Genomic DNA, 27,656 nt, shown 5'->3' on the forward strand with positions numbered 1-27,656 from the left:
TCTGCCCTTTCTGCAGCCAGCAAAACCCACGAAGAGCTGATCATCAACTCAACAGTCTTTAGTCCTATCAAGATAGAAACTGACTGCTCTCTTTGGGTCCAAGCGATGAAGCCTCTCCTCCTCCTTGGAAGGGTGAGCGGGAGGATAAAAGGTAGCAAGGGTAATGGAGTGTCCTAAATGGAAGGGAGTTACCACCTTAGGAAGAAAAGCAGCCCTGGTCCTGAGAACCATTCTTTCAGCATGAATGGTCAAGAATGGGGGCTTGGAACTAACCCCCAGATTCATCAATGTCCCGATTTGCGAGTCCTTGATAGCGATTATTAAGGAATCGCTATTAAGGACTTGCAAATCGGGATTCATGTAGAAATCGCAAAATAAATTGAGATTCCTACAGCCTCCTTATTTGCGATTAGCAAATTGCTAATCGCAAATAAGGAATTACTCCCCATTCATTCCTATGGGCCTAAAGGCCCATAGGAATGAATAGGGAGTCAATCCTTATTTGCGATTAGCAATTAGCTAATCGCAAATAAGGATGCGATTTCAAGGGTGCCAGGGGTGTCCAAAGGACACCCTGTAGCAGCCCTGAAATGTCAATGTAGACTGATGTTACTCACACACATTTCCTATGGACATGTGTGTGTGCAACATACCACTTAGAAAAATGCACTAATGTGCATTTTTCTAAGTTTTCGCTATTTACCACAAAGTCAGACTTCGCGGTAAATAGCGGTAAAAAATAGCGAATTCGCAATTTTTCAAAGGTTCATAAAAAGCATTTAAAGAATCTCTAATTGAGATTCCTTAAATGCGATCGCAATTTGAGAAATCGCAATTATTTGCGATTTTTAAAATTGCGAGTTCATGACCCATTGATGAATTCCAAATGCCGTTTTTGCGGGCGCAAACGGCCGAATTTTGCGATTCGCACCGTTTGCGCTCGCAAAAATGCTTGATGAATCTACCTGTAAGAGCCTGAAGCTCACTTACCCTCCTTGCCGAGGTAATTGCAACCAAGAAGACCGTTTTAAAAGATAGAAGCCTCAAGGAACACTTGTGCAAGGGTTCGAAGGGAGAACCCATCAAATAGGTTAACACAAGATTCAAATCCCAATGAGGAACAACAAAAGGAGTAGGAGGGAACTTATTAGTGAGACCCTTCAAGAATCTTAAAACCACAGGAGACTTAAAAAGAGAAGGCTGATCAGGCAAACCGAGAAATGCCGACAAGGCCGAAAGATAAACCTTGACTGTGGCAACAGCAAATCAGCAAACTGTAAAATGTCAGACAAATGAGCCTTCAAAGGGTTAACAGCCCTTTCCCCACACCAAGAGACAAATTTAGACCACCTATAAGAATAGATGGACTTAGTGGAGTCACGCCTGGCAGAAAGAATGACATCCACCACATCGTGAGGGAGAGAAAAGGAATTCAAGTTGCCCCGTTCAATCTCCAGGCATGAAGGTGTAATGTCTGGAGGTGGGGGTGTAGAACCTGCCCCTCCATCTCAGAGAGGAGGTCTGCCCTGAGAGGGAGACGGAGCGGCGGGTGAGAGGAGAGGTGGAGAAGGTCCGTGTACCACACCCTTCTTGGCCAATCCGGGGCGACCAATATGACTTGGGCCCGGTCCTGGCGAATCTTCCTCAGAACCGAGGAATCAAGGGTATGGGAGGAAACGCGTAAAGGAGTTTATTTTCCCAACTCAACTGAAACGTGTCCCCCAAAGCTCCTTGCATCGGATACTGGAGACTGCAGAATGACAGGCAGTGAGCATTCTCGTGAGTGGCGAACAGGTCCACCCGAGGAGTCCCCCCACATCTGAAAGATGTTGTGAACAACCTCCAGATGGAGCCTCCACTCGTGGTCGGCAGAGAACTGCCGACTGAGAACGTCTGCAGGAACGTTCAGAACTCCGGCCAGATGATTTGCCATCAGACAAATCTGACCAGAGACGCAGAGCCTCTCTGCTGAGACACTGCGACTCTACTCCTCCCTGCTTGTTGATATACCACATCGCGGTCGTGTTGTCCGTCAGGACTTGAACCGACTGACCGCGAAGGCAAGGGAGGAAGGCCTTGAGTGCCAGACGTATCGCCCGCAACTCTAGAAGGTTGATGTGAAGCAACCTTCCCTCTGGAGACCAAAGACCTTTGATCTCCAGATCCCCCAGATGAGCACCCCACCCGAGAGTGGATGCATCCGTTATCACTGTGGCAACCGATGGAGGCAGTTGGAAAGGCTTTCCTTGAGACAGATTGCCTTCCACGCTCCACCAAAACAGATCCGCTGCAGTTTCTCTGGAGATCCTCACTAACTCCCTGAGATCTCCGTTGTGCTGATACCACTGCCTGCGGAGGCACCACTGGAGTGCCCTCATGTGCCAGCGTGCATGGTTGACCAACAGAATGCAAGAAGCCATCAGACCGAGCAGACGAAGGACCTTCAGGACTGGAACAACCGCTCCATTGTAGAATAAAGGAATCATTTCCTGTATGTCGCGAATCCTTTGAGGAGGAGGGAATGCACGACATACAGAGGTGTCCAGTACCGCACCTATGAACAGGTTGCGCTGGGAGGGCACCAGGTGAGACTTGGGTACATTTATCGAAAAACCCAACTTGTGCAACAACTGAGTTGTCTCTTGCAGATGATGGAGCACCTTCTCCGGCGACTCTGCTTTGATCAGCCAGTCGTCCAGATAGGGGAACACAGGAACCCCTGACCTTCTGAGATGCGCAGCCACCACTGCCATCACCTTGGTGAAAACTCGAGGCGCAGTAGTAAGCCCAAACGGAAGGACAGCCAACTGGTAGTGTTGCGATCCCACCGTAAAACGGAGATACTTTCTGTGCGACTTCAGAATGGGGATGTGAAAATACGCATCCTGCAAGTCTATCGACACCATTCAGTCTTCTTCCATCAGCGCCTGAAGAACCTGTGCAAGTGTGAGCATTTTGAACTTCTCCTGTTTGAGATAGAGGTTCAAAATCCTGAGGTCCAGGATTGGCCGAAGCCTGCCATCCTTCTTGGGGATAAGGAAATACCGGGAGTAGCATCCCTGACCCCTTTCCTGCTCTGGAACCACCTCTATCGCACCTTTTCTGAACAGTGCCAGGACTTCTTCCTGCAGGAGAAGCAGGTGGTCCTCCGAACAATAACCTTGGCAAGGAGGGTAATTGGGAGGAAACTCCTGAAAAGGAAGTGCATACCCATTTTCTACGAGATTGAGAACCCAAAGATCCGATGTAACCGATTCCCAATCCCGTAGAAAATGAGTAAGCCGACCCCCTACCGGACCCGCATGATCCGGAATGGCGGATCTAGGGCTGCTTTGCTGATGCGGGTGGGGGTTGATTGTTAGAGGAGGAAGTAGAGGAGGAGGAGGCTTGGCGTCCACTAGCACGACCCCTTTGTTTACCTCTGTATGATCTATACAAAGGGTTTTGCTGCTGCTGCTGCTGCTGCTGCTGCTGGTCTTGTTTATAGGGACGAAAAGTAGATCTACAAAATCCCCTAATCTTCCTAGTGGCAGAGCCTCTAGCCTGCAGGCCCAAAGACCTTGCCGTTGCCCGGCTATCTTTGAACCTCTCCAAAGCTACATCCACTTTTTTCCCCAAAGAGGCCTGATCCGTCAAATGGTAAGTCCATTAGAGTAGATTGTACATCTGCTGAAAATTCAGAAGACTTGAGCCATGCGGCCCTCCTCGTGGCAACAGTAGAGCCCATTATCCTGGCCACAAAGTCCGCCGTGTCCATGCCACTCTGAATTACTAGGTGGGCTGCAGCCCGAGTATCAGAGACCACTTCATTGAAGTTCTTTCTATCTTCCTCCGGAAGCTTAGTTGACAATTGTTTCACGGAGTCCATCAATGCATGAACATATCTCCCCAGCAGGCAAGTAGCATTGGTAGATTTAAGAGCCATGCTACCCGAGGAGAAAATCTTTTTCGCAGACTGGTCCAATTTTTTAGAGTCTTTATCTGCAGGCACCTGTGGAAAAGAACCTGCAGACCTGTTGGAACAAGCGGCCTGCACAACCAGACTTTCCGGAGAAGGATGCGAAAAGAGAAACTCAGGGTCACCAGGTGCTACCCTATAACGGCTTGCCACCGACCTGGACACCGCAGGAGCAGTCAATGGTCTCTTCCAGACCTCCATTATTGGCTCAGTCAAAGCCTCAGTGAATGGGAGTGTAGGCTCTATAATAGATGAAGGCGAATGCAAAACCTCCGGGAGGATGTTAGGCTTGAACTCAACGGTAGGTAAAGTCAGATTGAGCAGATCCGCAGCCTTCCTAATGACAACATGGTAGGGTGCCTCGTCCCTAGATAGTGCATCAGAAACTGATGGTAAACCGCACTCAGGAGAAAGTTCCAGGCCACTAGCACTATGCAGGTCCTCAAAACAGTCCCCTTGATCCAGACGTTCTCCTTCCTCTACTTCAGGATCTTCATACTCCTTTTCCTCCAAGAGGTGCTGAGCTCTGCGCCTCGACCACTCCAAACGAATCAAAGTCGACGGATCCGGTAACGACTCAGACGGAGCTGGAACCGGCGTCGAACGAGGAGCCGGGACAGCTGGAGGATGAGAATCTCGAACCGGCGTCGTACCTCGATCCAGTTCTCGAGGTCGCTCCGGAGCCGGCGAAGCCGTGTGCGGAGTCGATGACATCGGCGGTGCCATACCGAGCCATGGTGTATAAGGCGTCGGCATAATCGGCATAAAAGGTGCCGGAGCGTAAGCTTGAGGGACACCCAAGTTAAAAGACAATGGACCCATGGGACCAGCCGGAACACCACTGGGGTACATTGCTCTCGCATAAACGCCAAACATAGCATTAAGGAAATGCGAGGGGTCCTGTCCAGGACCAGGAAAGGGAGGGGAGGGTACGAACCCATCGGCTGCTCCGAAGGAGGCTGCTCCGGCATCGGTTCATCTTGGCCATCTTGATTTCCAGGGTTTCCCACCGGAGTCGGTGACCGTGAAATCTCCCCATCTCCTTCATGCTCCGAAGAATGGCACGACTCCGGATCTGGTTCTTGCTCCGGAACCGGGGCACCCTCACGAGATCGCATAGGTGAAGGTGACACGTAGTCCTTGTGATGTTTTCGAGATGAAGACTTCTCTTCGAATCCAAAGACTCTTTACCAGAGTGATGTCTTGAGCTATGCTTCCTCCTCTTGTGCTTCTTCGAGGAGCCCGAAGTATGACCCGAAGCAGACTTCGATCCGGACCTCGACCTCACTCTGGACGTCGAAGCCGATCTCGACTTCGATCGGGACTTCTGCCTCGACCTCGAACGTCTAGATGTTGACCTCGAAGACCTTCCAGCCTCTTTTCCTTTCACCTTGGCCAGCAGAAGTTTTGCTTCACGTTCTCGTAAAGCCTTTGGGTTCATCTTGAGGCAGGATCGACAGTTCTTGACATCATGGTCCGACACAAGACACCACAAACAATCGTCGTGCGGATCGGTAATAGACATCATTCGGGCACACGATCCGCACTGCTTGAACCCAGTCTTCCTCGACGACATCCTCGACGAAGAACAGACACTCGATAGAGAAACAGTAACACAAAATAGCAACAAGTTACTATCTGAATCACAGAAGATCCCACCAGAAACCGTTAGCGTCGACGACGCGGAAAAAAGGGAACTGACGTCATCACGCCGACGTGGGTCTAATAAGGAGTCGGTGACGTCAGACGGAGTCGCGCGCGATGCCGTGCTCTTATGACGTTGTCCACGCCGGCGTGCTACAAAGAATTTTCTGAACGTTGATGACGCAAGGGGGATATTCACAAGGTGAGGAATCCACAAGGCAGATGTATCTATCAGAAGAACATTGCATTGAATATTCTCTGGTGATATATAACCGAATTGTAAACTTCACAAACGTTATGGCTCAGACTCACGACTGCATGATTCTGAATGGTCATGTACTGAATATGCAAAATGTGCATCCCATTGTACTGGCAAACGTGTTAATCAAAATAATTTTTTTTAAAAACACAATGGAAAAGGGTATGAAGTTTGTCTTGATCTCATGATGGAACATAGATTTACGTGAAGTACTAAGCCAGAGTCACATTTTGCTGTAGAGGATTGTATTGTATTGTAATTGCATTTATATAGCGCTTACTACCCCATACGAGGCGTTGAAGTGCTTTTTCGGCGAGTAGCGCGCTACTCCGGGACCCATAGAGGATTAGTGTTGAATTAGTATAGTGAAACATGCAAAGTACATTTTAAGTGGTAGATAGGTTAGTCAGTTATTTGGATTTGGAATGATAGCAGAAGGATAGAGGAGGACAAAGGTTTGTATTTATATAGCGCTTGTTGACGCACGCTATTCAGGAAGCCTACAAAGGATCAGTGGTGAATTAATATGGTGAAGTCATTTCAGTGGTGGATATTATTAGTCAGTTACTTGGAGTGAGAAGCATAGTGGAGGGATAAAAGGGGAAGAAAGATTTTCATTCATATAGCACTTGTTACCCTTGATGGGTGTTGAATCGCTTTTCTGGCGAGTAGCACGCCACTCCGGAACCCATAAAGGATTACTGTTGAAAATTAGCACAGTAAAAAAAAAAAAGTAATTTGAGTAGTGGATATGTTATTCAGTTATTTGGGTAGTATATTAGTATAGTTTAATATGGAATTTGAGAAGTGAACATGTTAGTCTGTTAATTGCGATTAAAAAGGATAGTGGAGGGATAAAAGAGTGAAAGATGTTTATTTTATTTATTTTTAGGTCTTAGCAATAGGAGGAAGCTTTTGGATGAGTAAAAAGGAGTTTTGGAGGGGAGGACTCAGAGGAAAGAGTTTAGAAAGCTTTGTTTTAGGGGATCGGTATAGTAAAAGAGGTGTCAGATGATACAAGGAGGGGTAGAGTAGGCGAGAGTCTTGAAAAGGTTATTTTGGCAATCATAGTAGTGGTATGGGGTTTGGGATGAATGAGAGAGTGGATGTAGAGGATATATTGATAGGTGTATAGGATGAGAGATAGGGTAGTGCATTGGAAGGAGTAGTAGAAGAAGTTTGAGATGACTCAGAAGGTTGGGCTAGAAGATATACTGAGCGAAGTACAGGCTGAGAAATAGGGTAGTGCATTGGAAATGCTAAATTAGAAGAAAGTGATAAATATGTAGATCCATAATTACACTGAAAGTATATGCGTTGCAAGAGTTACAAAGTGTGGTGGTGTGCAGTGTGTGTGCTGTGCGTTAGTGTTATTATGGTAGAAGGGAGAGGAGGGTGTTTGTTTGAAAACTGATGGAAGGTCTGTTAGGTGTAATTACAGCAGGGAGAGTGTGTCTGAATGGGATGTACTTATGTATGGTGTTGAGTGGTGTTGTGTTAGTGATGAGTGTATTGGTTAGTGGTATAGGATAGAGTTGTGTACTGTTTGTAGGTAATGGTGGATATGTGTGGTAGTTGGGATAGTAGGGTGTGTAGATGTGGTTTGGTTGGGTTTGTAGTGCAGGCTGGTACATTAATCTGTGCATAGTGTTGTGCGTGGTGTACATTTGGTGTGAGTGTGTTGCTCTGTTTGTGGATGTGGATGGTGTGGGCTGGGTATTGCTAAATGAGAAAAAGGGTAGCATTTCTGGCCCTAGTCCCGACCAGTCTCAAACAGGCAACTGCCCATGTCCTCTCTGCCCTTAACAGGCTCAAACAGGCAACTGCCCTTGTCCTCTCTGCCCTTAACAGGCTCAAACAGGCAACTGCCCTTGTCCTCTCTGCCCTTAGCCTCGACGCCTGGGCTGAGACGCCCTAACCCTGGCCTTTTTTATAGCCCTAGTAATCAGGAAACCCCTAGAGGCCAATGGGAACCCTAGACCTAACACTATCCCATCACAACACTAGCCCTAAAATCTAGGAACCAATAGGATGCACTCTTTTTTAATGTAGGAAAGGCTCTGATAGAATGGATTTTGAAAAATATGCGATGTTCTGCTTTTTTCATGAGCAAAAAAATTTGGTGAAAGATTTTCCAATTAATGAATCAGCAAAGAAAATGATTCATTAATTTTAGGCATTCATTGGAACATCAGTTAAAGGGAGCCAAGATAGTGCTGTAAAAAACACATCAAACCACTGCCCTTGTTTGGATGGAATGCCCAATCCTAGGACAAAAGCTAAAGAGGTAGCATAGGAGAAACCTTATCAGGGTTTGCAAAACATACTAAGAACAGACTGAGAAGAATTAGGATGAATGCAATCATTTTCAAAATCTGAGAAAATCATGTTAACTGTGTCAGGATGAATAGGTACTGAAAACTGGATATCCTTAGCAACCAACGAGATGACCCATAAACGTTTAAACATTGCATCAATCTTACTGATAAAATCACAGAATACAATAATAAATTATGCTTTTTGCCTTACTCCTTGTGTGTTTTTTGGGATGCTGCAAAGTAGACTCCGTACCAACCACTCCAAGCCTCTTCAGACTAGTACTAAAGCTTGAGCACTTCTTTGTGGTACCTTCACAATTGAGTCTGGATAATCTAAGACGCTTCAACCAAAAGCATGATCTTTTTTAATGACATGGACAGCCCGTTGATGTTCTCTGTACTACTGAGGTAATATGTTAGACATCCATGGGCTGTCCACATTATTTAGATTATTAACTGGAAGAAATATACAAAAATAATTATAATACACACATTTAATCCTAGCCTCAAAAGACACCTCGATGGACCTCCCCTATAAGGGGTTCAACATATCCCTAATTTGGCCCAAGCAAATCAACTTCATAGACTTTAAAGAGATTCCCCTTGTGGATAGCCAAGAACAAAACATTAATAGGTTAAGGCTCTTGCTGTTTGGACAAAGGTTTTCATCTCACTGAAGTCACTAAATATCTTGAAAGTGTTGAAAACTAACCTCATTGGAGATATCCCACTGTAGCCTCTGGGGAGCCGGCTGTATTCCATCTGTCTCTCCTTTGCAATGCCCTTCTGTGTTATAACCCAGTTGGAAGCAATCGGTTGCCAGCACAGACTGATGAGAAGAGGTAACCAAAAAGTCAGACAAGTTGAATGTGCAAAAAGTATTACATGGGTGACAAGAAGCAAATTGTTTGTCTGAGTACAGATGATAACAATGCATATGCAACAACAATCACCCTCTACTTACCTCCCACAGGTGTCCAATAATAGGGGCATCTGCCCAGGAGTGCTCTGCATTTAGACCAACCTTCCCATTCTTAAACACGATAAAGGTAAAAGATTTGTCAAACCACCTAAGTGGGAGGAGATAAATAAGAAAATTCATGTGTGAAACCAATATCCTACTTCTCCAACACATTTACAGTATGTTCATGAAATCAAAGGAAAAATTGGACTTTTACTTTACAGAAGCAGTCACCACTCGCACCTATAACCGATCAAAGACTACTCTGCATAGAGGTCGAACACATTTCTTAGAAAATAGAGATGGCTTCACCCTCCAAAAGGAGTATTTCTATAATAAAAGGTAATCTAGTTGTAAACTTTATAAGTCTGCATCTTTACAGTTGACCCATGTAGGAGTCCAACATCACACTATAAAAAGAATTTCATTGGACTGAATCAAATGAGACTTTTGACTGACAGAAAACCTTGGACCCTGAAGAGTGTTACAAATGAGACCCAGGTTTCAAGACCAGATGTGGGGGTGGGTGTTATGGATCAGTGGAACAAGACGTACATCTGTGTTGGACTTCGAAGTCAGAGGTGTGAATCTCGGACTGTCCACTAAGCTTTTCATCCCTCGTGGTTGATAAAATGAGTATCAGCAAGTTGGATAACCGTAAACATCTATTGTTCAGAGCCAAGATACCCTACAGGGTCATAGTACAGTATACAAATGTTAAAAATATCAAAAACAATGTTATGCCTTAATAGGAAAACACGTCTTAGAGAGCTACTACTATTATTTCCCAAATCAGGAAGGCTCCAAGATATGAGGCAGCACGTGGAAAGACTACACAAAGAGATACTGATTCTGCTTGTAGCGGTATAATACTGTCCTGACACTCCTGGTTCTCTTGGGAAATGCTAAAACACTTTAAGGAAAATCAGTTTACTTCTACAGAACCAGCTGAGGTGTTCAGGGGAGACATTTCTGAATTTTCCCACAAGAGATATGGAAATGATCTCTGCAAACTTGCAGGGCATGAAGGGTAACATTAAGGAAGGTTCAAAGCATAGTCTTGTTTCTATCAAGGATGAGGAAACATCTACTGTCTAAGGCTGTGCTTCCCAAACTTTTTAGAACCATGACTCACTTTAAGCATGACAAATTTTCACGACCAACCTAGCTTTTAGCAGGCGATTTTTAATTTTAAAAAAAGCATTATGTAGTAGCACTTGGTCAATGGGCACTTAATTTGCACAGACATGAGGTTTTACTGATAAAACCATATTGCACTCAAAGGATAATGTGTTGAAATCTGGTTTCAGTGAATAATTATCATTCGGCAACATCAAATAAAGGGTCTTGATTTGTTTTGATCCTAATAAATTCTCTGGTTTCATCACACTTCAGGATAACAAATAATTGTGCTTCAGTTTTCATGTCTTTCTGAACTGCTGAATGTGTACAGGCATTTACATGTTGTTGTGTGTTACAAAGATTTTACATCTTACAGCCTTTATTTCACGCCCCCTGTATCCTGCAAAGATTGTCACATAATGAACTTTATTTTTCTTTCCCTAATTGCAAAGTGGGAGGAATTTGTTAAAACCAATCCCGGGGGCGTGGCTGTCCAACACCCATGATGGCCGTTCGGGAATTGTGTTCCGATCGCCGCTGAATTGAAATTCCTCCACATCCGTTTACATATATTCATTTATTCATTCATTTAATCTTTATTTCGGCTCATTCGGCCATAAAAGATGCATAAGCAACAACAATACATTTGGCACGGAGGATACACATACAGTCAATTCAACATGTCAATGGGAAGCAGAAAATATACAATTCATCAGCTAATACAATAAATATCCAAGTTAAAAAATAGGCATAGTAAAACAGATATTTTTACAAAAACCACCACTAGCCAGTATCAGGGCAATCTAGCTTATATGCAATTTGCACCCATTTAATGTCTACAGATCAAGAGCCAAGTTTTTACGGGTATAACTAGCACTTAATAGGAATCTGCTAACACAAAAGACTGTAAGGCGTCCAGTGTCTGTCTTAACAATCCTATATGCTTCCAAGTATGAACGTATACCTAAGGCTTTACACAAGGGTTTAATCCATTTCCTCCTCGCTAGTTCGTAGACTGTACAGAAAAACAATATATGGCTGTCATCCTCTCTCTGGTTTAACTGACAGCATGTGCAATTTACATTTTTTGATTGCCCTGAAAGCTTATCCCATCTCGCTAGTACAAATTTTGTTCTAAGTATACCATATCTAAATTTTAAGTACAGGCTTTTTGCTAGGGGTGGTTGGATCTCATCTAAAAAGTCTTCAAAAAATGGAGAGTCCTTGAAGTCAAGAAAACTACGTGTAATGGATCCACATGAATCGCCATTTTGGAAATTGTGTATTATATAAGACCAAAATCTTGCCTTGACCAGAGTCTTACATCTTTGTCTCAAGCATGTTGGATCATCCCAAAGATGGGCAAGGCCTATCCGATAAAACCAATTTTTAACATACTTAAGCCAAGGGTTAGTAGAATAAACATCAAGGTTCTTGACTTCCAAGATTCCTTGTCTATAATCTTCAAGATCCAGAGTACTCCAGAGTCTGACCCAGAACAAAAGTGGCCTAAGTAATGCAATGTGGTCTGTCCTTTTCATATTTAAGTCCATAAATAATGGAACAAGTGGTGTACATTTGGGCAATCTCAAAAGCCTTCTATAAAAAGTGTTTTCACTAATCGTAAAGATGTTACCTGCCTTTACACCCCAGATTTCTGCTCCATATAAAGCACCAGATTGAGCCTTAAATTAAAAAACTTCTAGTGCTTGTGAGATGGACTTGCTTAAACTTGCCCCATGGCGCTTTATAATGGGTAAAGTACTCTGATTGAAAATAGTTTTACTTTTTTCAATTTGCGTTTTCCATGAGGTTGTTGAATCTAAGGAAACCCCCAAATACGAGAAGTTTGAAACCAGTTCAAGCCTCTGGTTATTTAGAAAGAATTGCCCTTTAAATGATTTATGGGAATTTATGCACATGCATTTGGTTTTTTTTGTGTTTATTTCTAGGCCTTTTGAATCACAATACATTTTAAAGGAATTTAGAAGAGTTTGTAGACCCATGGGCGTTTGCGAAATCAGAATTGTATCGTCCGCAAATAGGAGTGAAGGAACCCTCACACCATTCAGTTTTGGGGAATCATTATTGCATTTGTCTAAATATTCTGGGATGTCGTTGACAAATAGAGAAAAAAGTGTAGGGGCTAACACACATCCTTGACGGACTGCCCGTCTGATAGGAATGGGTTCTGTTAATTCCCCTTTCGGGCCCCAACGTACTCTTGCAAAGTTATTGTCGTGTAATCGTCTAATCTGCTGGAGTATACATGATGGTAAGCCCAGTGCAAACAAACAATCCCATAAACGATACCGCAAAACTAAATCAAAAGCTGCCCTAAGGTCAACAAAAGCCACATAAATATGCCCTTTAAGTAAAGAAACATATTTCCAACAAATGCAACAAAACCTAAATACTTGGTCTATCGTGCTTGTGTTCCGTCTAAAACCTGCTTGGAACTTTGTAAAGATCTCGTTCTCATCGATCCATAGATCCGTTCGATTTAAAAGATGCCTCGAAAAGAGTTTTTGTAAAATGTCTAAAAGACAAATGGGACGATAGTTAGAAGGATCATATCTATCTCCCTTCTTAAAAACTAAAATAATTTCTGCTCCCCGCCAGCTGTCTGGTAAGGTCCCTCCGGCCACTAATACATTAAAAAACTTGTTTATATAAGGCGCCCATACACTGATCTCATGCTTGTACAAGTCCCCCGGTATTTTATCTAGTCCTGGGGCTTTACCGTTTTTTACAGCGGTTATTGCCAACTCTGTTTCCTCAAGGCTAAACTCTATAGTGTTTACAAGTGAGGCCAACCATGAGCTGTTTCCATCAACAGTCACCTCACTACTTGGTGCTTCATACAGATGAGTAAAATGGTTAACCCAGGTTTGCTCATCAATAAACACATCATCCGGTGACCTTTCTCCAATTTTCTCATTAGCAACTAGTTTCCAGAAGCCCACGTTATCCTTTGCTTTAACAGCTGTTAACATGTTCTCCCAGCATTCCTCGTCCCAGTTAATTCTAGCCTTTTTCTGCACCCTCTTGTATTCTTGCCTTAAGGTCCTAATTACATATGGTATTTTGCTCTTGATTGCCTCTAGGAGTAAACCCTTGCAATTCCGACATTCCTTATTGTACCAGGTTTTAATGCCAATAGAGCTAGTTTTTTGCAATTGTTTTTTGCTTGGCATTTTCTACACGAAAGGTACCAAGGCTTTAAAGAATTCGGTATGTAGGTCAATAAAAACCTTACCCTCTACTGGTTGAAGCGAATGGTTAACAAAGGTATCAGCAAAAAGTAAATAAATGCTGGATAATGCCTCTTTATTGCTCAATAGGCTAGCCCATTTAAGGGAACGCCTATTGTTGCTCATCAAAGGGCCATTAGTAGTTGAGATATCCAACATAGTATAATCCATCGGACTACTAGTACTAGGGATTAATCTGTGATCTATAGTCAAATGCAGTGGTCGATGGTCACTTTCATACCTAGGGTCAATTACAAAGTCAGATAGGAAGGACCAGATATCAAAAGATACCAAAATATAATCAATACTACTTTGGGAATCATTTTTAACAAAAGTTAGTGCTTTTGGAGAATCTGATAGAAAACGTCCATTACAGGCCCTCAGACCATGTACGGATACCAATCTCATTATCTGGGTAGCTAAGGTAGTACAGCTCACACCCTTCATAGAAGATAAAGAGGGGATGTTGTTAGCCCTATCCTCGTCAGCAAAAACATCTCCAAACCCTATAATCGGTTCAAAGTTAGTTAAAATCACCACAAACCATTACACTGCTAGTCACATCTACATAATCTGTAAAGAGTTTTTCCAGTTTATCAAAAATAACCGATTCATTTGATAGCCCGCATGGACGGTTATATATATTAAACACGACAATGCGCCTACCATCCTTCAAGTTGGCTACAAGTCCTAGTATGTCTGCTGAGTCCGTGTTTAATTGTGTAATTTTTACCTCTAATGACACACTGACCCACACCGTGAGCCCCCATGATGGCCTACCTCTAACTGAGGGAACTGCCTCAATATTAAATGTCCTGTATCCCACCCTATGTGGTGTTTCGAGGGACCAGGTTTCTTGGAACAGGCAAAAGTCACTGGCATCTATGTAATTAGACCAATCAGGGTCAGAAAGATTTTTTTTCAAACCAGCGATGTTCCAAGATATCAAGGTAATTTTGTGTTGCGTAAGTGATCTTTCCCTAACTAGCATTGGACTGTCTATAGGGTCTATAGTGACTTGCCTTAAGGTCGGGACACCTCCTACTTCAGTATCGACTCCCCCTTGGTTGGACCTGGCTGGCATCAGGTCATGAACCACTTGATCTACAATAGTAATAGACTTCAGGATTGGATCCCACTCAGCTCTCTGTGTGATAGCTACTGAATTACTTAGAGTGGCAGATCCTAGGCTCCCCAACACTGGCTGTTGTATATTTCCATTCAGTTTACAGCCACCATCAGTTTTCTCAGTTTGGATTACATTTGTATGACCAACCGTACAGTGGTCCTTCTGTGATCTTCAATCGCAGTTATCCAAACCAGAGAAGATGTCAAACCTATTTGCTGTCTCCAGGGGTGTAAACGGTCTCAGGTGTTCCATTCTCCTATTAGGGTATCTGGAAGACCTGGGGGGTACCATATTCCACCCAAGGGGATGAGCAACATGATGATAATATGAAAGTTCTGGTGGGAGCCCAGTGTTAAGGGACATCAAGGGGGCAATCTGGTTGGGTATCTGAGCACCAATGTGGTTTGGGGGAAACACCAAGGATCTCGGATAAAAGTAGGTCAAAGGGCGTGGTGCAATAGAGTTGCCACCACCACCCTGAGGCCAATTTAATATATAGGTGACTGCACAAGGGTCTCTAAAGTTTATAACCACTAAATCACCATCAATATCCTTGGCCCTACTACCCAACCATGGGAGACGTTTAACATGCACAATATCACCATTGATATTAGGTGCTAACGGTCTAAATTGAGCTAACCAATGCATGATTTTGTTTTTAAGCTGGAAATAACCCTCCCTCTTATTTGTTGGTAAACTAGGAACCCCCGTAAGAACAACCACATACGGGGCGGCTTCGGGCGGCAATTCAGCTTGAGGAATTCTACGAGGCGAAGGCCTGTTATTGCCGTTGTAACCCCTTATAGGCTGTTGTGAGGTCCCCACGTGAGATTTTGTAGGTCCACTCGCCACGACATTTACTGTTGTTGGGACTGAACTTATGTTCAGTTTATGTGAGGGAACCTTCTGCAGCTTAGAGTTTGTTGGTTTAATTGATTGATCAGAACCTTTTAAGGCGCCAGAAATACACGTCGGCACCACTGCTGGAGGTACTGGACCCCCACTCACCACTACCATAGACGGTCCCTGATTGCTGCTAACTGCAGCCTCTAACGCTTCAAGCTTTTTATCCACCCTCCTCAGCCTCTCTATAATAGGTAGTATAAGGACCTAATTAAATGTTCCATGTTATCCAATGAAGCGATAGTGGAAACATCCATATGGGGTGAATCATCCGGAATAACAATTGGAGTTATAATATCCATAGGTTGTACAACTGGTGCCGAGGGTAACAAGGAAGCCGAAGTTGGTATGTCAGATTGAGGAACAACAGGGTACTTAGCAGTTATAATGTTAACTTTAGAAGATTTTCCAAAGTCCGAATGGCTAATCTTTGGCTTTTGCTGTACCCCCCCCCTTCCGTCTTCTTTTTGCAGGTGGTGGGCCATGACTCTTAGCCTTCGCAAGTTTGTTCTGTTTGTTTAAAACATGTTTAGGCTGGGCCAGAGTACGAATAGACAAGTCAGCATCAGGCAATGACGAGCTAGGGAGAAGAATAGTATTCACAGGCTGGTCTGTATGGCCAACTGGTGTAGGAGTACAGTCACGTAGCAAGAGTGGAAAACTTTCCAAGCCTAAGGGATCTTCATTTGAGAGAGTACATCCGAGTGTAAGCGTAAGGGCTTTGGGTGGAGAACCGGCAGAAACCTTGTTCTTTATGCATTCAAGAGAGCGACGACGCTCCGCCCTTCGATCTGCCAAAGTACTCTCTCTGTCTTGATCAATGAGAGCCTTTGAAAAGTAATTATCGAGAGGTCCACTGAAACTACACCCAGCCTTCTCTAGCTGCAATTGGGCCGGACTTTGAGCCATCAGAGAGCAAATAACTATAATAGTCTGTAAGAGGAAAAGGGTAGGCCCTGCCCGGCCTCCCTCGGCCTCTGAGGGCCTCAGAGGGCCCGCCCTTTGCCCGGGCTTAGCCCCGTGCTTTGTCCTGCGCACGTCACGCTTCGCGGAGAGCCCAACCTGCTCTTGTAACCCTCAGCAGGCAAGTGGGCGTGGCCGCTGCGGGAAGAGGCTGCAGCTGGTTCAATCGCCTCGCAGTCCCGCAGCGGTAGGGAGGTGGTCAGCGGCACACCGGTAAAGCCGGCACGGCGCTTGCAACGTCCACACAGCCCCAGCAACAACACAAGCAGGGTTCCAATTCCCACGAAGGGCCAACCAGCAGGGCAGCAAACAAGTTTTGCCCATTCTACCTACAGACCGGGAGCACCTGGTGCCCATGCGTCACCCGACCCATAATCCGATGTCCCATCCCCGGAGTTGCCGACCGCGAGTAGGAGAGCGATCCGGCAGTGACATCGCACGGCGCTCTGCTACGCGAGACCGGTACATCAGACACGGGCCCGGAGGCCGTGCGTTGCGGTCTGAGGCACAGCCATGCCATGTTGGGACCACACACCTTGTCGCCTCCCAATCGAGTGTTTGCTTTGACTGCTCGGAGTTGCGGTAGAGGCCTCCAGCCGTATGCGAGCGGACTAATGCACTGTGTGGACTCCGGTGCGTGTGGCCACCCTGGGGCTCTCCTCCCGCCTTCCTTATGGTGCCATGTGACAGAGGTGTGAAGTGGTGCCGCGTTTGCAGCCCCGCCTCACATTTGCAGCTCCGCCTCACCCCCCCAGTGCACGTGGACTGGTGTGAGCTCAGCACCTGGGGGAGGTGAGTTACCCTCCAGGAGAAGTTTCATTCCCTTACAGTTTACCGCGCCCCTCCCTCGCGGTTTCAGGCCAGCCTGAGTGAGGCATTTCAGAATGCACATGACTCAGGGGCCCCCTAGAACTCAGGGCCCCACTAGAACGCAGGTGCCCCCAGTCGCTTCCCAGGTGCATTATAGGGCAGCAAATACACAGTCAGCCCTCAGGCTCCCTTGAGGATCACAAGCTTTCTATGCACCCGACAGTAACACTTTAACCGGGACATTGGAAAGTGGAGACGTGGCCAGGAAGGTGTGGCAGCTGAGAAGCGCGTTTACAGATCTCCTGACTCAACCACAACTGCTGATTGCTGGGACCACGGAGGGATTTATGTACTGTGGGTACCTTGTGGAGGCTCACTACCACTACTATCCGGCCACGCTACTGGCAGACTCTGTTCTCTAGGACTGCACTGCTCCTTTGGCTTGGGCTCCTCAACCTATATTAAAGCTTGCCCCCATGGCTACCGCAAAGGGCTCCAGGCAATCCCACGTGTTGAAGCTAGCGAAATTCGCCCACTCCAAGTCAGACACTGTCGAGGAGAGACAGGACGACTCCGAAACTAAGCGGCCGGCCGACGATGGGGCCCAGACACTGGTGGATGTGATGGAGGCCCTTCGGGGGGTTCGTACTGCACTGGAGCACAAGATTAACACGGTGTCCAAGGAAGTTACTCTTATAGATGCTGATCTGCGAAATTTAGGTGAAAGCGTCAAGGTGACCGAGGATTCAGTTTCAACCCTTCAACACTCTACAAAACTGCTCAAAACTACAGTCAAGCGACTACAGGTCCAGACATTGAACCTTGCAGCTAAATTGGAGGATTAGGAAGGACGTGCTCGCAGAAACAATGTGCGTATGTTGGGGATTCCAGAGAAAACAAAGGGGCAAGCCACAGATCTCTTTGTCGAAGACCTGATTTTGATACTATTCTATGGAGCGTGCCTATAGGGTGCCCCCGAAGCCGGGAGCACCGCCGCATCCCATACTGGCAAGAATTTCTAATTTACGTGAAAGAGACATTATCCTCCAAGCGGCAAGGGCCGCCCCGCCGCTGAAGTTTGAAAACTCAATCATAACCTTTTTTCCGGACTTAACATACAAGGTCCTTTCTGGAAGTCAGGCACGTGCTCGGAGCTTACAATCTGAAATACGCAATGTTTTTTCCAGCAAAACTGCGAGTGCACGCAGATGGAAAGTTGTTGTTTTTTCAGACACCGGAAGACACCTTGGACTGGTTGGAAAGTTTGTGATTGTTAGACCTGTCAGCCCTTTGGGTGGTCCCTCCTATTATTTATTTATTTTTGTCCCCTTTTTGCCTTTCAACTCCTTTCATTTTTATGTCCACTTGACTTTTTGGTGTTGTTCTTGGGGTTAGGTGCTATCTTATTCCATAACGTTTTGAGGCCTTGTCGCACGTCTCAGAAGTAGTGTATAAAAGAGACACAAAATGGTGGCTGGTAACTGCCACATTTTTTCACCTCAGGGACCTGAGCCATAGGAATACAATGGGAGGAATCTAGAACCTTCTGGCCCATTCTGGTGAACTGGGCCTAGGGTATATAAGGCCAGAACCTTAGCGGCCATTTTGTTCAGCAAGGAGTTGGTGGGAGTGCAGGCTGTGGTGTCAGGGGGGAATAGAACCTTGTGAGGGTTGACTACTCTGGAGGGTTGCTCCCTTATTTCGGTACTCCCCCCCCACCCTTCTCACCATAGATCTGGCCTCACCTGAACCTTCCTTCTTTAAAACTTTGACTGAGAGTCCTCGTAGGCAAGAAAAAGGACTGACCCTTCCACTGGTGGACACCAGGGACTGCTGGGGCTCATATCAAGCGGACTGATTAGTTAAATTACCCCATCGAGAGGAAGAGCTGACGGAGATTTTGGCAACCTCTGGGGGAGACGGTGAGAGACCGACCTCCTTTACTCCCTCTGGGTCCCCTCACGAACTTGCACCTGCCCGGGCCTGACCCCTCCTACCTGTGAGCAGAAGTGCTGCACCGAGGTCGCCCCTTCTTCTCTCCTTTCGGGGGCAGGTGGAGCGAGGGCTCGCTGAAGTGGGGGAAGTGGCCGACTCACAGTGTCGGGATTGGAGGCGCGCCGGTAGTGTGGCCGGTGGCTGAGACGTCCGACTGCAGCGCAGTCGAGGAGGAGGGCTCGGCAAAGCTGAGGGGGCGGAACAACGGAGAAGTGTCCCTGGTACCGCGCAGGTCTGAGGAGGAGCCTGACGGCGCGGCAGTGCGGCCGCTGATACCCCGCGCAGGCCCAGTGAAGCGCGGCACTCAGGGTGGCAAAGTGGAGGCCTTGACGTTCGGTCGGGCCCGAACATAGGCGGCTGCATCATCTCCAGAGTGTACTGTCCCCGTGCAGGCCCACTGTGTGAGACGGCCGTGCCTGCGAGGGATTTGACGCTACATCTCAAAGCTGTAGGTGTGGCACAGTAAATTTCAACTGCCTGAATCGACGGACACAAAAACGAATAGTTCTAAGGCCACAAGTAAGCTGGGGTCTGGGGGCTGGTGTGGGACATAAGTCCAGAGAGAATGATTTAGGGCCTAGTGGGTGGACTGAACTCTGGAATCTGAGGTAAACACGGTCGTGTAGCCAAGGGAACTCGAGTGACAGGATCACTTCATTGAGACTTACCAGTCCTAGAACTACTGCTAGCGTATCTTTAAAGTTAAATCAAAAGCTAGAACAATTCGTATGTCCAGTTCTACTGCATGTTTGGATGAAAATTGATGCCTGTTCTTATTTTACTAGGAGTGAATTTTACTGTCTACTGCTGTGTCTTGGCATAAACTAATGTTATTAGAACAGAGATTCATAGATGGACTCCAGACTGTGGTAATGTGCAAATTTGCTTCCTTATAGTGAAGTAGTATGTTTTTCCTGTTCAGATTGATTTGAAACACAAAGAGTATTGTCTAAAAGATCCCACATTAAGAAAATTACCTAATTCATACTCCCCAAGGAAACCCAGTGCTAATACTAAATGTACTGTCGTATGATTATTGATGCAGGTAATCGAATGTGGATGTGCTTAGTGTTGGCGTGGTGTATCAGAGTAGAGTCCGCTCTGTATGCCTGCAGTACTCTACTCTGATACACCACACCAGCAGGCGTAAGGTCCCTGATTAATTCCAGACCGCCCTTCTTTGAACATTCCTTTGCCGAACACTTGAGTCTACCAAATTCAGAAAACACGATATTGATATAAAATACATTGTCATCGCCCGGCTTGTTTCACATTAGTGTGTACTCATACCAAAGTGTTGAGGTCCTGATGAGAACCCCCCAATTGAATAATGGTTCGAAACGCGTAGACCGTTTTCCTTCACCTTAAGAGCGCAATTCTTGAAACAGCTTGCTACGACTCTACCAATTACTCAAATTATATTGAAAGAGTGTCTTTGGTGTTTTTGTTGTATTAATTCAATTTGTAACATTCTAGATTGTAAATATTGTCTTGTGTGTGCCTGGTATGTGTGAAAGAGTTAGTTTGGAATGAGAATATTGATCAATCACGTATGAATGTTGTCCTTTCACTAATTTGTACTATTTATGTGATGATGTCATTTTTATGAAAATTGTATTTTGTATTGTCCGTATTATTATTGTTTTGAATTTCATGGTGAACTTTGAACCAACGAATAACTACAAACTTTGATAAAAAATAAATGTGATTTATTCTGATAAAACTGTCCCCACTCGCGCTTAGTTTAATTCTCAGTGCGTAGCGATCTAGTTTCTCGTTGTAAATTTTTTTTTGCAGTATTGGCTCTTTGTTTAATTGTTTAGTGATATTGAGGCTTGGCCTTACTGTGGGGAGCCCACACCCAGTGTTGTTTTTTCTCAAATACTACTAAGTATGGGCAGTGGGTCACCGTCAATGGCCAAAGAGGGGAAGCTCTGGGAGATACAGGAGCCAGTATGACTATGGTAAGAAGTCATCTGGTGTCTCCAGAGCAGGTGATTCCACATGTACTCCACCCCGCCGCGATGGCCGACGGCAGAATGGGCCACTACCCAGTGGCCGAGGTTCCATTTGAGTGGGAAGGGGTTGCAGGTTCACTTCGAGTTGCCGTAAGCCCTGCCGTACCAGTTGATTGTCTGTTGGGGAATGATATGGAGCACAATGCTTGGAAGGAGGTGGAATACCGGACTCATTCTGAGATGCTGGGTACACCTGACTGGGCCTGTGCTAGCACAAGGTCCGCGAATACCCGGAGGGGGAGTTCGCTTGGGCTGGAGCCTGGAACAAAGGCACAGGCAGCTGCCAGAAAGGAAAAGATGCGGGGACAGGAGAACCCTGCCTCGGCATCCACGCCCCGTGAGACAGATAGGCCACCTACAGTGGTGGACCAGGAGTCCACGGAGGGGGATGTTATCTCCCTGGAGAACCTACCTATCCCTGCCGAGTGGCATGTGGAAGGAGGGCCTACCAGGGAGGAGTTTGGTAAGGGCCAGAAGGAGTGCCCTACCCTTGAGGGACTGAGGCAACAGGCCGAAGCCCAGGCAGCAGGTAACATTACGGGGAACTACCATATTTACTGGGAGGATGGTCTCCTCTACAGTGAGCCAAAGGCACCAGTGCACGGTTCGTCACGGGCCTTGGTTGTCCCTCAACGTTACCGAGCCTCTCTTTTAGAACTGGCTCATGAGATACCCTTGGCAGGACACTTAGGTCAGGACAAGACCATCGCCTGGCTTGTCCCCCACTTTTATTGGCCTCAGATGAAGGTGGCGTCCGACACTTACTGCCGGACATGTGTGTCTTGCCAAGCCAGTGGGAAAACAGGGGTGAAGCTGAAAGCTCCCCTGGAACCACTTCCTGTCGTTAGCACCCCCTTTGAAAGGGTGGGCATCGACATTGTTGGGCCATTGGATCCACCAACTTCAGCTGGTCACAGGTTTATCCTGATTCTGGTGGATCACGCCACACGGTACCCAGAGGCCATTCCTCTGAGGACCATTACTGCACCTGCAGTGTCGAGGGCCCTGATGGGGCTCTTTACCCGGGTGGGTTTCCCCAAGGAAGTTGTGTCCGACAGGGGAACCAACTTCATGTCAGCTTACATGCGGGCTATGTGGAAGGAGTGTGGGGTTACCTACCGGTTCACCACTCCTTACCACCCACAGACCAATGGTCTAGTGGAAAGTTCAACAAAACCTTGAAAGGCATGATCAGAAGTCTGCCTGAAAGCCTGCGGAGGAAATGGGACGTCCTCCTACCCTGTCTGTTGTTTTCCTACAGGGAAGTACCACAGAAGAGAGTGGGCTTCAGCCCCTTTGAGCTTCTGTATGGGCACCCTGTGCGTGGACCTCATAGCCTGGTGAAAGACGGATGGGAAAAGACTCCCAGGAAGCTTCCCCAGGATGTGGTGAGCTATATGCTGGCCTTCCGGAGCCAAATGGCTAAGTTGTGGAAACAAGCTTCTGACAACTTGGAAGCCAGCCAAGCAGTGATGAAGGAGTGGTATGACCACAATGCTCACCCTGTGGAGTTGGAGCCTGGCCAGAAAGTGTGGGTAATAGAACCTGGAAAGCTTAGTGCCCTCCAGGATCGCTGGTTAGGCCCCTTTGAGGTGATGGAGAAGAAGGGTAAGACCCCCCAGCAGCCCCTGCGGGTGCTCCATGCTAATCGCCTCAAACCCCACCATGAGAGGCCCGAGGTCATCTTGATGATGGTGACTGATGGAGCAGAGGAAGAGGAAAGTGAACCTCTCCCTGATCTATTTTCGTCTCAGGAAAAGGATGGGTCGGTGGAGGGAGTGATTCTCTCCCCATCCCTAACTCCTGAACAGCGTGAGGACTGCCGCCAGGTCCTGGAGCAGTACTCCTCGCTGTTCTCCCTTATCCCGGGAAGGACCCACCTGTGTACCCATGATGTGGACACAGGAGACAGCCCACCAGTGAAGTCTAAGACCTACCGGCTGTCAGATAAGGTGAAGGCCAGCATCCACAGTGAAGTCACTAAGATGCTGGAGCTGGGAGTAATTGAACCTTCGAGTAGCCCCTGGTCCAGTCCGGTGGTTCTGGTACCAAAAGCTGCCCCACCGGGCACCACTCAAGAACTAAGGTTCTGTGTGGATTACCGGGGACTGAATTCAGTGACCAAGACTGATGCTCATCCGATCCCTAGGGCGGATGGACTTATTGACCGGCTGTGAGCTGCCCAATCCTTGAGTACCTTTGACCTCACTTCAGGGTACTGGCAGATCTCCCTTGCAAATGGAGCAAAGGAAAGGTCAGCCTTCTCCACGCCTGAGGGCCACTACCAGTTCTGCGTAATGCCCTTTGGGCTCAAGAACGCCCCTGCCACCTTTCAGCGGCTGGTGAACCAGGTCCTCTCAGGGATGGAGGCCTTCTCCGCTGCTTAACTGGATGACATTGCCGTCTTCAGCAGCAGTTGGGAGGACCATTTGGGTCACCTACTAGCTGTTCTCCAGGCCCTGAAACAGGCTGGCTTGACAATCAAGGCCAGTAAATGTCAGATCGGGCAGGGGTCGGTTGTGTACCTAGGCCACTTGGTGGGCAGGGGAACGGTGCAGCCCCTCCAGGCGAAGATTGAGGCTATCATGGCCTGGGAGCCCCCCAAGACCCAGACCGAGGTCCGAGCCTTCCTGGGCCTCACAGGATATTACCGTCGCTTTGTGAAGGGGTATGGCACTATTGTGGCACCCCTAACTGAGCTTACATCCAAGAAGCAACCCCGACAGGTAGTTTGGACAGAGGCTTGTCAGCAAGCCTTTGAAAAGTTGAAACAAGCAAGGTGTGAGGCTCCAGTCCTAAGAGCACCTGATTTTTCCAAGGAATTCATTGTCCAGACAGACGCATCAGAGCATGGCATTGGGGCAGTGTTATCGCAACTCAATGAAGAGGGTCTGGATCAACCTGTTGTCTTCTTGTCCAGGAGACTGCTTCCCCGGGAACAGAGGTGGAGTGCAATTGAGCGGGAAGCCTTTGTGGTGGTATGGGCTCTGAAGAAGTTGCGACCATACTTGTTTGGCTCGCACTTCCTGGTTCAGACTGACCACCGCCCCCTTCGTTGGCTGATGCAAATGAAGGGGGAGAATCCCAAGCTGTTGAGATGGTCTATCTCCCTACAGGGAATGGACTTCCGGATGGAACATCGGCCTGGAGTAGACCACGCCAATGCAGACGGTCTCTCCAGGTATTTCCGCCTTAGTGATGAGAACTCCCAAGGGGTTGGAGCTGGGGGCGGGGGGGGGACGCGTGTTAGACCTGTCAGCCCTTTGGGTGGTCCCTCCTATTATTTATTTATTTTTGTCCCCTTTTTGCCTTCCAACTCCTTTCATTTTTATGTCCACTTGACTTTTTGGTGTTGTTCTTGGGTTTAGGTGCTATCTTATTCCATAACTTTTTGAGGCCTTGTCGCACGTCTCAGAAGTAGTGTATAAGAGAGACACAAAATGGTGGCTGGTAACTGCCACATTTTTTTACCTCAGGGACCTGAGCCATAGGAATACAATGGGAGGAATCTAGAACCTTCTGGCCCATTCTGGTGAACTGGACCTAGGGTATACAAGGCCAGAACCTTAGCGGCCATTTTGTTCAGCAAGGAGTTGGTGGGAGTGCAGGCTGTGGTGTCAGGGGGGACTAGAACCTTGTGAGGGTTGACTACTCTGGAGGGTTGCTCCCTTATTTCGTTCCCCCCCCCCTTCTAACCATAGATCTGGCCTCACCTGAACCTTCCTTCTTTAAAACTTTGACTGAGAGTCCTCGTGGACACCAGGGACTGCTGGGGCTCATATCAAGCGGACCGATTAGTTAAATTACCTCTTGGGGAGACGGTGAGAGACCGACCTCCTTTACTCCGGGTCCCCTCATGAACTTGCACCTGCCCGGGCCTGACCCCTCCTACCTGTGAGCAGAAGTGCTGCACCGAGGTCGCCCCTTCTTCTCTCCTTTCGGGCGCAGGTGGAGCGAGGGCCCGCTGTAGTGGGGGAAGTGGCCGACTCACAGTGTCGGGATTGGAGGCGCGCCGGTAGTGTGGCCGGTGGCTGAGGCATCCGACTGCAGCGCAGTCGAGGAGGAGGGCTCGGCAAAGCTGAGGGGGCGGAACAACGGAGGAGTGTCCCTGGTACCGCGCAGGTCTGAGGAGGAGCCTGACGGCAAAGCTGAGGGGGTGGAACAACGCAGAAGTGTCCCTGGTACCACGCAGGTCTGAGGAGGAGCCTGACGGCGCGGCAGTGCGGCCGCTGATTCCCCGCACAGGCCCAGTGAAGCGCGGCACTCAGGGTGGCAAAGTGGAGGCCTTGACGTTCGGTCGGGCCCGAACATAGGCGGCTGTATCATCACCAGAGCGTACTTTCCCCCGCGCAGGCCCACTGTGTGAGACGGCCGTGCCTGCGAGGGATTTGACGCTACATCTCAAAGCTGTAGGTGTGGCACAGTAAATTCCAACTGCCTGAATCGACCGACACAAAAACGAATAGTTCTAAGGCCACAAGTTAACTGGGGTCTGGGGGCTGGTGTGGGACATAAGTCCAGAGAGAACGATTTAGGGCCTAGTGGGTGGACTGAACTCTGGAATCTGAGGTAAACATGGTTGTGTAGCCAAGGGAACTCGAGTGACAGGATCACTTCATTGAGACTTACCAGTCCTAGAACTACTGCTAGCGTATCTTTAAAGTTAAATCAAAAGCTAGAACAATTCGTATGTCCAGTTCTACTGCATGTTGAGATGAAAATTGATGCCTGTTCTTATTTTACTAGAAGTGAATTTTACTGTCTACTGCTGTGTCTTGGCATAAACTAATGTTATTAGAACAGAGATTCATAGATGGACTCCAGACGGTGGTAATGTGCAAATTTGCTTCCTTATAGTGAAGTAGTATGTTTTTCCTGTTCAGATTGATTTGAAACACAAAGAGTATTGTCTAAAAGATCCCACATTACGAAAATTACTGAATTCATACTCCCCAAGGAAACCAAGTGCTAATACTAAATGTACTGTCGTATGATTATTGATGCAGATAATCGAATGTGGATGTGCTTAGTGTTGACTGACAAAAGAGGACAACTTGAGAAACTTTTATAAAGCAATCCGTATTTTTCCAACCTGGTGTAGAGTCATTCTTTTTCTGGTGGTTGTGCGCTGAGTTACTGTCCATGGTGTGATGCAAGCTATACACAATTTGTCTCTGAGTTTAGCCTTACCTACTCTGCGCCAGGCTACCCTATGTGGACTGGTAACCCCAGGTCGAACAGTGATCCTCTGGCTCACAGAGACACTTTTCCCCTAATCGCATGCAGACACCTGAGGGTCAACTGGAGAGGACTGATCAAGATGGGAATGTCTGACTTATGGCTGACCGCAATCCGTGGTGATGGCCCGTCCTACCCTCCGCAAACAAGACGCGGCCCCGGACACCTCACAGGAACTAAGATCAGCTATTAGCCCACTGGGGCAAGGGTGAGTATATTTGGCGAAAAAGTTGTTTTTAACTTCCACTCTTTCTGTGCATTTAATATTTGGGGGTCGCAACCAACGGTTATTACGGTTTTGGTCCAGTCATGGTTGGTCATCACTTGGAGTAGGATAGAATACTGTGGCTGGGTATGTATCACCCCAGTCATAGCACAGGAGGTCTAATGTGCGATATCTTGGGCACACAACTGCTTTTATGGGGGATTTAGACTACAATCTAGGGTAGTTTTGGCTGTGTAGCGTTCCCCTTAACACAGTTTATTTGTCTTGGGGTACACAGACGCGCTGCAAAATTGGGGGTGGGCAGTTTTAAATCCTCGTTGCAGGGAGGCAGGGTGGGGAAGGGCTCCAGGGAGTTTTATTGGGGTTTATTGTAGTTTTTTATTGTGTTTTTTGTGCAGTCCAATAGCTTATGTCACTTGGGTCGCAATAAGTCGATTTACAAATGTTTCCATGGTCGAAATTGTAATGTATCCACATTTGTGTCTTGCAATAAAGGATTGTATTGATATTTATTCTTGCTCCTGTGGGAAGCAGGGCCCCCAGTTATATGTACAGATGAGTGTCGACCATAATACTACTCCATCACTGGGTCGCCTCAAATTACTCTCACTGAACGTGAATGGACTGTGAGACCGAATTAAGAGGGGAATAGTATAACAATATCTAAAACGTCAAACCCCTGACCTAGTGCTACTTCAAGAAACACATATCCAAGATACCTCCAATTGTGCACTTAAAATGGGGTTATAATCTTATAGCTCATACGGGTTACGCTCGGGGATCCAGGGGGGAGGGCATCCTGGCATGCAGTTCCCTCCCATTTCAGGTCCATAAAATCACTCACGACCCTTTTGGTCG

The 27,656-nt window shown here is 47.0% G+C and overlaps 1 protein-coding gene across 10 annotated transcripts in view; it reads right to left on the reverse strand.

Moving 5' to 3' along the window:
• Positions 1-27,656, reverse strand: part of LOC144770575 (carnitine O-palmitoyltransferase 1, liver isoform-like) — a 525,217-nt gene that overhangs the window by 108,698 nt on the left and 388,863 nt on the right. For all 10 annotated transcript variants that reach the window (XM_078655216.1, XM_078655221.1, XM_078655217.1 and 7 more), the window contains exons 12-13: positions 9,144-9,249; positions 8,892-9,008 (exon numbers count right to left, since the gene is read on the reverse strand). In XM_078655216.1, the coding sequence (XP_078511342.1) occupies positions 8,892-9,008; positions 9,144-9,249 (223 nt within the window). The remainder of the gene's footprint in view (positions 1-8,891; positions 9,009-9,143; positions 9,250-27,656) is intronic.

This window comes from Lissotriton helveticus, chromosome 7, assembly GCF_964261635.1.
Source record: "Lissotriton helveticus chromosome 7, aLisHel1.1, whole genome shotgun sequence".
Taxonomy (NCBI): Eukaryota; Metazoa; Chordata; class Amphibia; order Caudata; family Salamandridae; genus Lissotriton; species Lissotriton helveticus.